General features: G+C 40.3%; 3 protein-coding genes across 3 annotated transcripts; 2 read left to right on the forward strand and 1 right to left on the reverse strand.

Moving 5' to 3' along the window:
* Window positions 1-1,062: 1,062 nt before the first annotated feature.
* On the reverse strand, window positions 1,063-2,849 carry PNO1 (partner of NOB1 homolog). The gene is made up of 7 exons (XM_078624180.1): window positions 2,664-2,849; window positions 1,908-2,054; window positions 1,743-1,826; window positions 1,595-1,655; window positions 1,403-1,520; window positions 1,229-1,299; window positions 1,063-1,130 (listed from the first exon to the last, which is right to left on the reverse strand). Exons 1-7 carry the CDS (start codon window positions 2,847-2,849, stop codon window positions 1,063-1,065), a joined length of 735 nt encoding a protein of 244 aa, XP_078480306.1.
* Window positions 2,850-3,233: 384 nt separating this feature from the next.
* Window positions 3,234-6,916, forward strand: DNAAF10 (dynein axonemal assembly factor 10). The gene is made up of 8 exons (XM_078624179.1): window positions 3,234-3,419; window positions 3,970-4,070; window positions 4,296-4,426; window positions 4,774-4,875; window positions 5,118-5,233; window positions 5,878-6,012; window positions 6,520-6,617; window positions 6,709-6,916. The coding sequence occupies exons 1-8, from the start codon at window positions 3,234-3,236 to the stop codon at window positions 6,914-6,916; spliced, it is 1,077 nt and encodes a 358-aa protein (XP_078480305.1).
* Window positions 6,917-11,443: 4,527 nt separating this feature from the next.
* Window positions 11,444-13,105, forward strand: LOC144741670 (nuclear nucleic acid-binding protein C1D-like). Its single transcript, XM_078624178.1, has 5 exons — window positions 11,444-11,581; window positions 11,658-11,724; window positions 11,948-12,003; window positions 12,085-12,281; window positions 13,012-13,105. The coding sequence occupies exons 1-5, from the start codon at window positions 11,444-11,446 to the stop codon at window positions 13,103-13,105; spliced, it is 552 nt and encodes a 183-aa protein (XP_078480304.1).
* The last annotated feature ends 203 nt before the right edge of the window (window positions 13,106-13,308 follow it).

The following is a 13,308-nucleotide window of genomic DNA, read 5'->3' on the forward strand; positions in this document are numbered from 1 at the left end:
TCATATCCTCCCCCTCCTAATCCACTATAAACAGGGAGAACATCATGAAATCGGGTGTTACTTTCGTAGGGAGTTTCCAACTACAGACTGGGGTCGCTTTTTGTTTTGCTGTGGAGGCATGACGCCTGGTTTGGACCGGAGTTTGACGTCAGAAGGGAATCTGGAACGACCCGTTGGCCCCTTTCCCAAAGCTCTGCACGGCTTGGGCCTCCTGTTGCTTGCATGACATAGAAATATTTTAGTTGTGCATGTAGATCCATTTTGTTTTAAATAATCCTCTTGTTTACACATGGATGGTGATGTTAATATATTTAAGAATTTAATGGTATACAATATGGATGTTGCCAAACGTTGGTAAATGAACACATAATATGAGAGGTAATCCAAATGAGTTGAACTTCATGTAACTTTTTGTATTTTATCCAGGTGAGCCAGATGCTTCTATTTCAGTAAACGTTGCATATCTGATCCTGTCTCAAACTGCCACACACTGTACTCAACTTTAAGGGGAATTTAGATTTTTTCTTCCTTCTCGTTCTTTTGTATATATGTATTTGTTAAATGCAGTTCTGGCTCTCTGTTGTCTGCAAAGATCAGACCGCGCTAGTTTGTGAGTGTTACTTTTTCTGAGGGACTGATGGTTCTTTTTAGTTTGTGTGGGGATATCTGATGAGATTTCACTTTGACAACTTTTTTCCCCCCTTTTCTGCATGCTGCATCTTATGCTGTGGGGACTGTTGGAAACTTGATACTATATGAAAATTAAATAACATTTAAATAAACTTTGAAATGTTGAAACAAATACATTTTCTGTCCCTCATAATACATTCAGCAGAAATACATTTTCTTATGCACATCAGTGACAATGAATAATCCATCAGTCAATATGTATTTTTATTTACATTTTCAGATATAATTTTTTTCCATTTTCCTCATGCCTTATAACAGCAGGTGAACATGAGGCCATTACAGCGGAACAATGTGTCTCACCAAAACACCTTCCACAGTCTGAGCTCCAGCAGCCAACAGGGGAACTGACAAATACAATTCAACCAATCTCACTCAGAATCTCTCTGCAGCCCTACTGGCCACCATTCGGATGTTCCCATAAACTTTTGAAGGTGGACTTCCTGTTTGGTAGAGAAAAAAAAAAATAATCAAGGATTACTTCTCAAGGAGTCTCTTCAAACAAGTCCAAATGTGTTAAATATGAAAGTGTAAAACTTACCCAAGATTAAGTTACATATTGCTGTCCGGGCCATCTTAATATTCTGAAAAGACCCTAATATGTGTACTTTACTGTAGGAAGACAGAGGGAGGAGTTTAAGGAAGAAACCACGTTAACGGCCATATTTAAGTCAGTGTGAACGTTCTAATACCACTGTATTGGAACAGTACTTACGTTTCTGCTAACACAATGCGAGTCTTTGTGACATTCTCAATGGTGAATTTGGTTTTGCCTCCTTTCCCTGCGATTCTTCCGATGGCTCTGGATAAGTGGTCTCCCTTTAAGGGTTTCACTGCAGACAAAAAAATTAAATGAACACATCTTGCATTTTGAAACCTGTCTTGTACATGAGTGGTGATATCTTACCGTCTGTGACATCAAACGTTTCTAGAAAAAGCTCATCTAATCGGATGAGAGCAAGAGCATCCTGGGAGAGGAAACAGACGCAAACCCAGATGAGGTTCAAATGACTCCAAACCTATTCAAATAGGTTTCAAACTTTCCATATACTTACTTCAACCTGGAATCCTAGAGCAAATGCTTTAACAAAATCCGCGGCTTTAGTTAGTGAGGCAATGTCCTGGGTCTCTTTACATGTCTGGGGGAAGAAGGAATTTTACAAAACAATAACTTGGATACCAGAAAGAAACTTACACAGGCAAAATGTGCAGGAACTCACTTTGATTTCAACATTCCGAGTTTTGAGGTTGAATCTAACTTGAAGCTGCAGGTTTTCTACAATTGGAGTATAGATTTTCATCCAGTTTTCCTTCAGCGGAGTATACCTGTGAGCTGGGACTGCGATTTTACGCATCTCATCTGGCCCCTGAAACACAGGATTCCATCACATACTGTCTTACACGATAACATTCACACTGAAACTGCATCTCAAATATTTGATTTGATTTGACATTTGATTGTTGCTTGAGATCATGATTAATACTGAAATAAGACTTTTTTGAAACGTTAATGTGGATGCGAATAAACCTTCAATTTTCTACACTGTTAATGCTTTGTTCATTGTCTATTCACTTGTTGAAAATAGAAAGGTGAAGCTTCAGGATCAGTTCAATTGACTACTACAGTTGTGTTGTCAAGCGGCTTTTACAATGCAATGACATTCATATTGAATATACACATAAACTGACATGCCTCCATTGTTATTGCCCACCACTGTGCACGTCAATACGTATTTCCATAGGTTGCAAATGCCACATAGACGTTGTACGTAATGTTGTAAATCTAGTCGCTCATTTTTATTTTTCATTTTAATGTCAGTGGGAAAACAAAACGAACGAACGAACAAACAAAATCAAACTATTTGCTAGCCCACCACATATCTTTAAACTCCCAAAGCCATACAATCAGATACCATCAACGTCTTTAAAGTTACACAGGTAAGTGGTAACACACTGTGATCACAGCTCCAACTTACCCTCAGTTTGTCGCTAGAAATAGGTGGAAATTGTGGCCTCTTGCTTGCCCCGGCCCCCTCGGTGTCCATATCCGACACGTCCCGCTGACGTTTCCGATTCTTTTTCGACTTAACCTTCGTAAAGGAGTCTGTATCCTCTTTCTTCCCCGCGACTTCGGCCATTGGCGTATTTGTTTCAGATTCCATTTAATTTAAATCACATAAAAACTGAGGCAGATCGAAGATACAGAAGCATGCGTGTCCTCGTGTAACAGAAAGGACCCAAACAGCAACTTCAATGCCGCCTGTAGAGTTGAAAATAATTTTAAAAAATTATAAATTACACATATTTTCAGTATAGTAGCTTAATATAGTAAAATACCACCTAATATAATATTGTTATGTGTCGTAAATACGTATATGTTTCACTTGAAATGCAAACATATAATCAGGCATATTTGAGACAGCCGCACAATCAGCTGTTAAAGGGTCCCAAGTTTCGGTTGCAGGCTGGCTGCATTGAATGCATTCCTCTGTACGTTAAGAAGCAAATTTGTCATTTTTTTCCAAGTTATCCTCGGACCAACAAAGATGTCATCGCCTCTGTCAAAGCCTCAGATAATTGCACACATTCAGAAAAGTTTGAACTACACCGTTTTTGACAGTAAATGGATTCCAAGCAGCGCAAAGTTCGTCTGCCTGGGGAACTATCCGAGAGGAACCGGAGTGATGCAAATATATGAAGTGCAGCATGGAGAAGCACAGCTTATCAAAGAGGTAATTTCGGAAAACACGCCGTAAACACTCAATTGGCTATTGCTGGTCGAAATTGTGCATGGTTTTGGGGGGGGGGGGGGTTAGAACCTCCTGTCTCCGTAGCAACAAGTAAGTGACAACAAAGTCAGTGCCTTACTTTGTCTAATGTCGTTGTGGTGTCGTACATCCCTACACCTCACTTACACACTTTCTGAGCACATGTCGAATACCCTTCCATGAATGGTATAAGGTGCCATTTATGTGGTGGCAACAACCTGTAAACGCATGCAGAGAAACGGTAATAACAAGTGAGAGAAACACTAATTTACTCCAAATTGTACTGATGTTGACAACAAAGCCACACAGCAAGCATCAGTGTCACACAGCTGATTGAAAATGTTTACTCCAATTGGCTCTGTTACCACAGCAAAGAAAGGTTCCAGTTCTATTACACATGTAAGTCGTCGTTTTTGGCCGCTAATGGCACAATATGAATATATGACTGTTGAATCTAGTTGTGGATTTGTGATGTATAAATACAATTTCCCCAGCAATCTATCTTTTGTTTCAGGTAGAGAAACCAAAACCCATCAAGTGTGGGACGTTCGGGGCCACTTCTCTTCGACAAAGACATATAGCAACTGGGGACTTTGATGGAAATCTCAATATATGGTATTGTATCCACATGATGATGTAACCATTTGTGTCAAAAATAACAGATCTGGATTAAAAGGTTTTAATTCAGACAGACCATTTTACACTCCAGTTATATAATTCAAATGTGGCGTGTATTAATAGCTATGATTATATTAGAATATTAGATTCTGACTTAATGAGTCTTAGAGAATAATCATTGACTAAATGTACTACTAGCTGATGAATTTGTGTTGTCCACAGGGATCTTGAGGTGCCTGAAGTGCCGGTGTACACTGTGAAGGCCCACAAAGAAATCGTGAATAGTATCGATGGTGTTGGAGGGCTTGGGATTGGAGATGGTGCACCTGAGATAGTCACTGGCAGTAGAGATGGTATTGAAATTAATCTTACTGCAGATAATCCCATACAGTGGGTTCTAGATTTAATATTTATATTTGGACTATAATGTAAACAAGCAGCATTATGTCTGTATTTGAAAACACCTGCTCAACCCTCACTTACAGGTTACCAAAGTCTAATCGTGGCTGCCTTCTGTTTATTTGAACGGTATGGTGAGCAAGGTGAAAATGTAGATTTACAGTAAATGGAAGTCTGTTCCCTTGTTGTAGTCACGACTGCTTTTCATTGTTGGATTTGTGCAGGCATCGTCGTTCAGTCAAATAAAGTAAAACAGTGGCGAGTGATGTCAGCTAAGGCCTTATATGTCCTTGTGTTGCAGGGACGGTGAAAGTGTGGGATCCTCGACAGAAAGACTCACCTGTAGCCAACATGGAGCCTGTGGAAGGAGAAACAAAGAGGGACTGCTGGACTGTTGCATTTGGTGCGTGATATATGAAGCATCTACATCTTGATTACATTGGCCGAACAAAAAAATGTATGACAGCTTTTGACATCATTCTTAGCTGATATGAATACTGACATTACTAAAATTCATGACCTATACATATATCAAATGGACAGGAAACATGTGGATGTCCTCAATGGAGCTGATGATGTAAAAGTGTTATTCTGTTTTACTCTACTTACTTTACCATTACAAATAAAACCAAACACGTGTCACAGGTCATGCCTTCAATGACCAGGATCGCTGTGTGTGTGCTGGCTATGACAACGGGGACATCAAACTCTTTGACCTGCGGAATATGTCTCTACGCTGGGAGACCAACATTAAAAATGGGGTGAGGTGCACGTGCATATTAAAAGATGGCTTGTTAATCCAATTGTAAGAATGAGCAACATATTCTCTGCAGCATTGATGTAGCTCATGTGAATTATATCATGGGAGTTTTGAATATTTTAGCCCAGCCAGCGAGGCACCATCGTAGGAAAATTACAGTTATTTTAAAGAAAATGGGACCTCAAACTGACTGTGATTCAGCTCACCCCTGAAACGTACTGCTGACATTTAAAATGTCTTTGGGAAAAAAAAAAGCTAAGCAAGTTTTGGCAGCCTTTAAGATGCACTTTATACAGGAATTAGACAGAAACCAAAACAGCTGTGGAATACCTGCGAGTGGTGGATTTTACATGCATTTTACAAACAAATATTTTCAGAAAAAATATATTTTTTAAAATCGTTATTTTGTTTTGTACAAATCACAGAAATGATCTTCACAAACAGCTGGCCACTGGAGTTTGACTGAGGCAGACCACAGTTGTCAGGGAATGGAAATTTCACGTGCATACATTCGTGCAAATCTTTTCTTCTCCCATTCATTGTTATTCTATCCATTTCATTGTTTTCTTTATTCGGTATTTTGTTCCTCCAGTATGTCATCCCATGTGATAAACATATGGAGGTTTTCTTTTGCATCATGGCCAGGTATGCAGTGTCGAGTTCGACAGGAAAGACATCAACATGAACAAGCTGGTGGCCACATCTCTGGAGGGAAAATTCCACATCTTTGATATGAGGACCCAGCACCCGACGAAAGGCTTCGCCTCTGTATCGGAAAAGGTAATTGACTTGGGTGGAGTGAGCCAGAGGGGTGTTTGGCTCAGATGTGTGGGAAAATGTAAAATTCCTCTCAGCATTATTACATTCGTAAGACTCGGAGGGAAATGGTGCCATACACTATTCAGACTGTTTTCACAGCTGGAAGTGTTTGTCTTACTTTGTCTGTGGCTTTGTGTCAACGACCCAAAATAAGAAACGTGCCAAGAGGTGGGTGGAGCGCGGCTTTTTGTGGGAAAATGATGACAAAAAACACACAGCCGCATTTGTGCATTGCCCGGCTCACCAACAATTCACTTAGCCTGACACATATATTCACTTAATATTCTCTCTAAATATTTGTCCACTTCTGAGAGATCAGCAGTTGAAGCAGGGCTTCACTTTTAGTTAATGTAAATGTAAATGATTTATATCTGGGAATGGCTGGGAATGAGGAATGATAGTAGTAAATTAAATTGAATAAGACATTTTCTGAAAGTCATTTGTTCTTTTTTTTTTTCTTCATTTCAGGCTCATAAATCGACCATCTGGCAGGTGAGGCATTTACCTCAGAACAGAGAGCTTTTTATGACGGCAGGGGGAGCAGGCAACCTACATCTATGGAAGTAGTAAGTTACCATTTGTTACTGTTTCAGGATTTAGTCTGAATGTTGTTTATTTGAAGATAATCATGCAAATATTTTTTCATGTCATTACAAGTGAATATCCAGCTCAGAGAAGTAAGAAGGACTCGGATGGCGTGGATGTGGGCGTGGCCGGATCTGTCAATCTCTTACAGAATGTCACTCTGTCCAGTCAACCCATTGCCAGTTTGGACTGGAGCCCTGACAAACAGGGACTCTGTGTGTGTGCGGGCTTTGACCAGTGTGTACGTGTGCTCATTGTCACCAAACTCAATCTGATCTGAGAACAGAAATGGACGAGTCGAGAGACGTTTTGTGTTTTCATCTTGGAAAAACTGTGGAAGTATATGGATAAAAGTTCACAACGACTCACTTCATCATATGCATACACCTTTCTTCTCATGTATATTGTTAATTTATTATAAATCTCACAATTTAGCCACTGGTTGCTGACGTCTTCCAGCTGGGCTCATTGAGTTTTGCCCTTTCAGTGAGCCCCAGAAAGTTGCACAAAAACTGAATTTGAATTGAGAAAATTTAAATTGAATGGTGAGCTGAATTTTTCCACCAGATCAAATGACAGTTTCAGGGTTATTGCAGTACAATGTTAAGCCATGAAGATTATGATTTTGAAATGAGATTTTTATATAAAAAATGTTCTCCCCTCCCCATCACACATCTGTGATTAACATAAACAGTTTCAGGACCGTGGACGCTCACACGTGTGGTTTTAGAAACTGACCCTGTCATCACTGAGTGAAAGGGCATGACCAGCAATCACTAGTTCCCACCCTGCACACGACTCATACATGTACACAGCCACACCCACACAGATGGCCTACAATTTCCATGCTTTTTTTTTCTCCCAGCACAATTGGTTTTCTTGAGAATTTGATCAGTGTTTATTGCAAACAGATGTGGCTCATCAGTACTATACCATAGGTGAGTAATATAAAGAGACATTTTAGGTTTACGTCCTGTATTAAATGTGCTCAGAGGCCCAATCCAAATCCTCAAAAAAAATTAGCTGTCGCACAACACAAAACTATATGCATTTTTCAAATACTGCTATATTTAAGGCAAATGACTTCATTTGAAGCAGTTGTTCCCAGGTTAGGGAAGAAGTGGGTGGTGAGTAAAGCCCTGTGCAACTTGATGCACCTGCAATTACACTCAGCAGTGATGTCATGAAGTTACTGCTGCAACGTGAGACGCTAACACCCCTTTAGAGGGTGTTAATTTACTCTTAAGTAACAAAACTATGACCTCTCGGTCACCACAGTGACTACTTCTGTTTTAATTAATAAGCAGTTAGTACACAACATTGCTGCACAGTATGAGGCTGAGGGGTCATACTGTGGTCACACAGTTCCAACATCACCAGCCAGAGGAATAGAACTCATTCAAAGCTTTGTGATGCATCTCTCAGACAGGCGGTGCAGTGCAATTATAATGAGGGTGTGACGGCTCCAGCAGTTGAACAGTAACAATGCATGAATTTAATAGTAGGTGATAATGTAACTAGATGTGATCCACCAAACGCTGTCTCCTTTATCACTCTTGACATGTTGCAGGTTTTTTGGGTCGGTGGGTGTTTCACCCCTGCAGGCTGCCTGACAGCTGACCATAACAGATGAAGAACAATAATTCAGCTATGAAACTCCACAGTGTTTCTTGCCAAAGGCACTCTGACCTTCTGCATTTCCAGCAGTCACTGACAGGGGGCGATAGAGGTTAGACAGGCATATGAGGGCTATGAGGGTCAGGCACTTGACACCAGTGACTGCTTGCTAGTCCTGGCGTGGCACTCGTTCTGTTGGCTCATCCACTGCAGTGGGCAAAGAGCATATCCAGCAGTGCCCACTGCCCACAAAACTACACTACCACACACATGCACACACGACTGACTCACACTTTGGGTGTATGCACTGCAACCCAGAAGCTTTCCAGCCCATATAAACCAGACACTGGGATTACTGTCAGTTTGTCATACTCCTTTAATACAGCTAAGGTAGATACACCAATCAATCCTGTAATAAAAAGAATGTGGGGTCTGATGTATTCTGTGACACCTCATTTATATTCAAGTAGACATGTTTCAGGCTGACATTCTATAAGGAATCTTGACAAAGGTCAAAGAGTTGGTGGGTAAATGTGAGCGGGGCCCTTGAGAGTGGTGCGTTTACCAACTCAGTCTCCTTGAACTTGAAGGAACATTCAGCACTGAATAGCTGCTGGATGTAAATGTGTTAAACAGCAAAACTCATATACTGTACTCACATACTATACTCATATGCTCCTGCTGAAAAGACTGAGCAGGAAGTGGAGGACGTCACCTCCGGTGGCATCTTGGCTGTGAGGAGAAGACTGCGTGCCCACATACGGCTACATGTCACCTTTGCAGATATAAGAAACAAACAGCGATGCTGATGGTGTTCTGATGAAATAACAAAATAACTAAATAATGACGATAATGAAGAATGAGAGGGTCTCCCACCTTCCTCACTCAATGACTGCATGCATGAAATATTCAGTGTAAATTGCTTCAGCCGAAACACACTGTTGTGTCAGATAACACTGGTGTCACAGCTTTTATTGCAAATAACATTGCATATGACAAACCCAACCCACCAGAGCCACAGTGCTCCTGCTCTAAATTGAACAAGTTACTTTTGTAGCTGATATTAAACAGAACTGTCAATTGTCATTTCCATATGTACTGTTAATCCACCTCCGGGTGCTTATTTATCCTGCTGACCTGTCCAAGTGGGGCTCATGTAAGCTTTACCTGGGTTAAGTGGCCTATAGCTGGGATCACAAAGATCACAGACTTAAGATAGTTTTACAGCGGAAGTCAAAAATCTGGATGTAGTGGCTATGAGGGTTCCAACTTTTAAATAAAAAATGAACGAGGTCGATGGCAGTGATTCTGGCAGCGTAGAGTGCGGTTTAATCTTTCAAACTGACCTTTGCAGATCCCCTGTGGCTTGTGTGGGCAGTCCCTGATCAGACAGTTCCATCATGCCCTTCAAATATACAACATCAGAAACACAATGCAGCAACACCAGTAGTGGATACTAGATGTTTCAAGGAGAAACACATTGTTTATAATACAACCCACTCATTTCTTTCGAAGGGGAATTAAACCCTGTAGAAGTACGCACCCTAGAAATAGTGGTAATGATGCAGTAAGATGTATCACATCTTTCAAAGGGATGACTTGCTGCAATTAAAAAAAATCTTTAAAAAAAGAACACACACACACACACACACACACACATATTTATATAGATAGATAGATAGATAGATAGATAGATAGATAGATAGATAGATAGATAGATAGATAGATAGATAGATAGATAGATAGATAGATAGATAGATCTAGATATATTTTTGACTCTGCACACTGACCTTTAACTTGACACATGTGAGATCTTCACCAGCAGTTCTGCCAGAGGCGAATCTTCTCATCTCCTGTCAAGGTCCACTTCACTGACCTTCCAGGCATCCCCAGAGGACAGCTGCTAACTGCATGAACTTTTGATCTTCTGACAGTAGCTCAGTAGAAGGCCTTGATAAAATGTGATTTGGGTCAGTGCATCGTTAACAGGAAAGCATGATACAACATAGTATGTGAAGGCTTATGTCCTTAATGAATTTCATTGTTACATTGCAATGAACTATACAGCACCGATTTAAGGAAACGCTGGTATGTGTGTGATTTCACGAAGATAGGCCGCAACTGTAAAGATGGAATGGACGATATAAATTTTACGCAACACTCACCTGTGGCTGGTAGATTCAGGTCTATAAAAAGTACTCACATACTGGACACTCATATTCCACCTGCTGCTTCCCATCAGTGACGGTTACACCTATGTGAATTCACTCTCCAGAGACCAAGACAGGATATATCTGACATTGTTAAATGGGTAAAAGCCTTCTGCACTAGAAAGACATGTTATTTAGCGGAAGGGCAAAGCAGTTCAAAGCAAAGATAATACAAAATTAACTTGCCAAATTAACTAATTAACTAACATGTATTATGCAAAAACTTGTTTTATAATGTGGTCCGTGATTTGTCACGTAACATTAAAAGTACTTACTGCCATCTGCTGGTCAGAGAGTGAGCTGCACCCTCAGAGCTCCAGTATACGGTTGTGAACTGTCGGGAACAATCCTTGAGATTGTGTTTGGGACGCAAAGTCACTGTATTTCTATGAAATATGACACCTTTCCCTACACCTTCAAACCAGGCGGCCAGGGAAGTTTACTGAAGTTTTTTTTTGTTCATGAGCAATCGTAAGATTGAAGCAGTTTATTTATTTTTTTGTTATTCTGCATATCTACATATAAAACAGATACACATAGAATGTTGTACTATGTATAATCCTTAAAGTGTCGTAAACTGCAAGCCGGCTATGCTGTAGCGTAATTGCGTTTTTATTTAGAAGAAGAAGAAAAACTGAGGAAGCAGCAGCAGAAGAAGAAGTACGTCACTTCCGGCTGGCTAATCGCGTGGCCAGTAGCGAGAAGGTATGGACTGATCAAATACCTATTTGTTATCATAGTTATTTTTGGTTTAGTGGTTGAAAATATATCCTCCATAGTCGTACAGTTGTCACGTCTTTAAGTAGAACAAACTTCAGCAATGTTTTATTTCTGTTGGTGTAGATGTTGGTACAATATTAGCTCCTTGGCTAACATGCTAGCTGTTATGCTGTGGATGGGTCGCAGTTGTTTCCTGACGTCGAATAATTAAAAACCCTTGAATGTGCTCAGTCATGTGCTTCCTTATTCTTCACAGGAACATGTCAGCGGGTAGCAGAGCTGAGGACTATCCTCAGGAGATCGACGACCAGCTCAAAGACTTTGACTCTTCTGTCTCATCAGTAAAAACCATGTTGGACAAGTTGATGTCAATGTCCAGAAACGACCTGCTTCAAAATGTATGGTGTTTTTCATATCTGTGTCTCCCGCCATTTGTTCAGATCGCGCTTATGTCTCACTCTGTTTCACTGACAGTTGGATCCTTTGGATCAGGCCAAGCTGGATCTGATGTCTGTCTACACTCTCAATTCATTATTCTGGAGTGAGTCTTCTAAAGTTACTAATTACTTTGAAATTAGTCACTTCCCAAGTTCTAATATACACCGCATGTGTACAGTGACTTCAGGTGGTCTCATCAGCTACAACTGTGTGATTACTTCGCCTGCTTTGCATTAATACCATTCAGTAAACACACTTGTTGGTGCTTGAAATGCTTCTTAAACACAGGTTTTACAGGTTGTTTTAACTTTGTCTCCGTCTTACAGTGTATTTGGTTACACAAGGAGTAAATCCCAGGGAACATGGAATAAAACAGGAGCTTGTAAGTATGTTTCCTTTGTGCGCTCTTTCCAAAGTTTCATTTCGACCTGTCTAATGTGACTTTGACCTTACTGTTGTCCAGGAACGAATAAGGACTCACATGAACAGAGTGAAGGAGATTACAGACAAAAAGAAAGCTGCCCGTCTGGATAAGGGGGCAGCCGCACGCTTTGTCAGAAATGCCCTCTACGATTCAGAGGAGAAAGAACTCAGAAAAAAAATCGGCGTCCAAGAAAGCTTCAGACAACCCACCGTTAAAGCGCTCGAAGCAGAGCTGAGGTCAAAGACACTTCTTTCTCCTTTCTCAAGTTAACGATGCTGTGATGAGGTGCAACACAATGCGACGTAAGATGAGAAACATGGCTCACCTTGTCTTCAATCTCCTTCAACCAGTCACACTGGTAGTAACTACTCAAATATGATACAAACTATTAAACATGCCCTTCAATAGAGCCCTGCTTTTAGCTGTCAAAAGCAGTCCAACCCCATTTTACCTGGTTTCGATTTAGTGTGACTAGACACTGAAATGTCATTTAGGATTTTTAATCATTTTGGATTTGAAAGTGATTCTGTGAATCAAAAGATGTTTTTTCAGTGTTTATGCTTTACACAAACCATATGTTTTAAACATGTTTTTTTTGTATTATTTCCTGTGAATGTATGTTCTTTAGGAATTGAAATACACACAGCCTTCAAGGAAAGAGATTGTGCTTTACGTCCCCCCAATTTGTTATATCCTCCTTATAGGTTGTGTCGTCTGGAAGTAGATTAGAATATGTGTAGAATTAAGGCATCCAGGGTATTCTTATAAGATGCAAACTGGCTAGTAGGTGATACAGTATGGGTTTCTAAATAATTCCAATGACGATATTAGTTGATTGATAGGTAGATCCTTTATTCATTTCCAAGAGACATTCACAGTAAGTTACAGTAAATTAAAGTAAATTAAGTCACAGTAAATTAATTATCGGTATCTCGATATCTCGCGGTATCTCATGATTTACATCAGAGATGCGGAAGAAGTCGAGTCAGAGACACTGCAGAACACCATCTGCTTGTCGTCTAATGAACTAAAGAACCACTTCAGCGCTGAAAATGGCTGAGAGAAGCAGTTTGACACCATTGTTTCAAGCAAATAAATATAGTAAAGCTTAACTATGTAAGAAGCTAACTCACTTGCTACCTTTACTTATCGGCCAAATCCCTCTTCAACAACATTACTTGTTTTCCTTATATGACGTTGACTGGTCGTGAACCAGTGATGTCCACCTCCACACCCAGTAAACGGAGGCGACTCAATCCTCCT

The sequence above is a fragment of the Lampetra planeri genome, unplaced genomic scaffold, assembly GCF_965212315.1.
Source record: "Lampetra planeri unplaced genomic scaffold, kcLamPlan1.2.h2 scaffold_651, whole genome shotgun sequence".
Classification (NCBI taxonomy): Eukaryota; Metazoa; Chordata; class Hyperoartia; order Petromyzontiformes; family Petromyzontidae; genus Lampetra; species Lampetra planeri.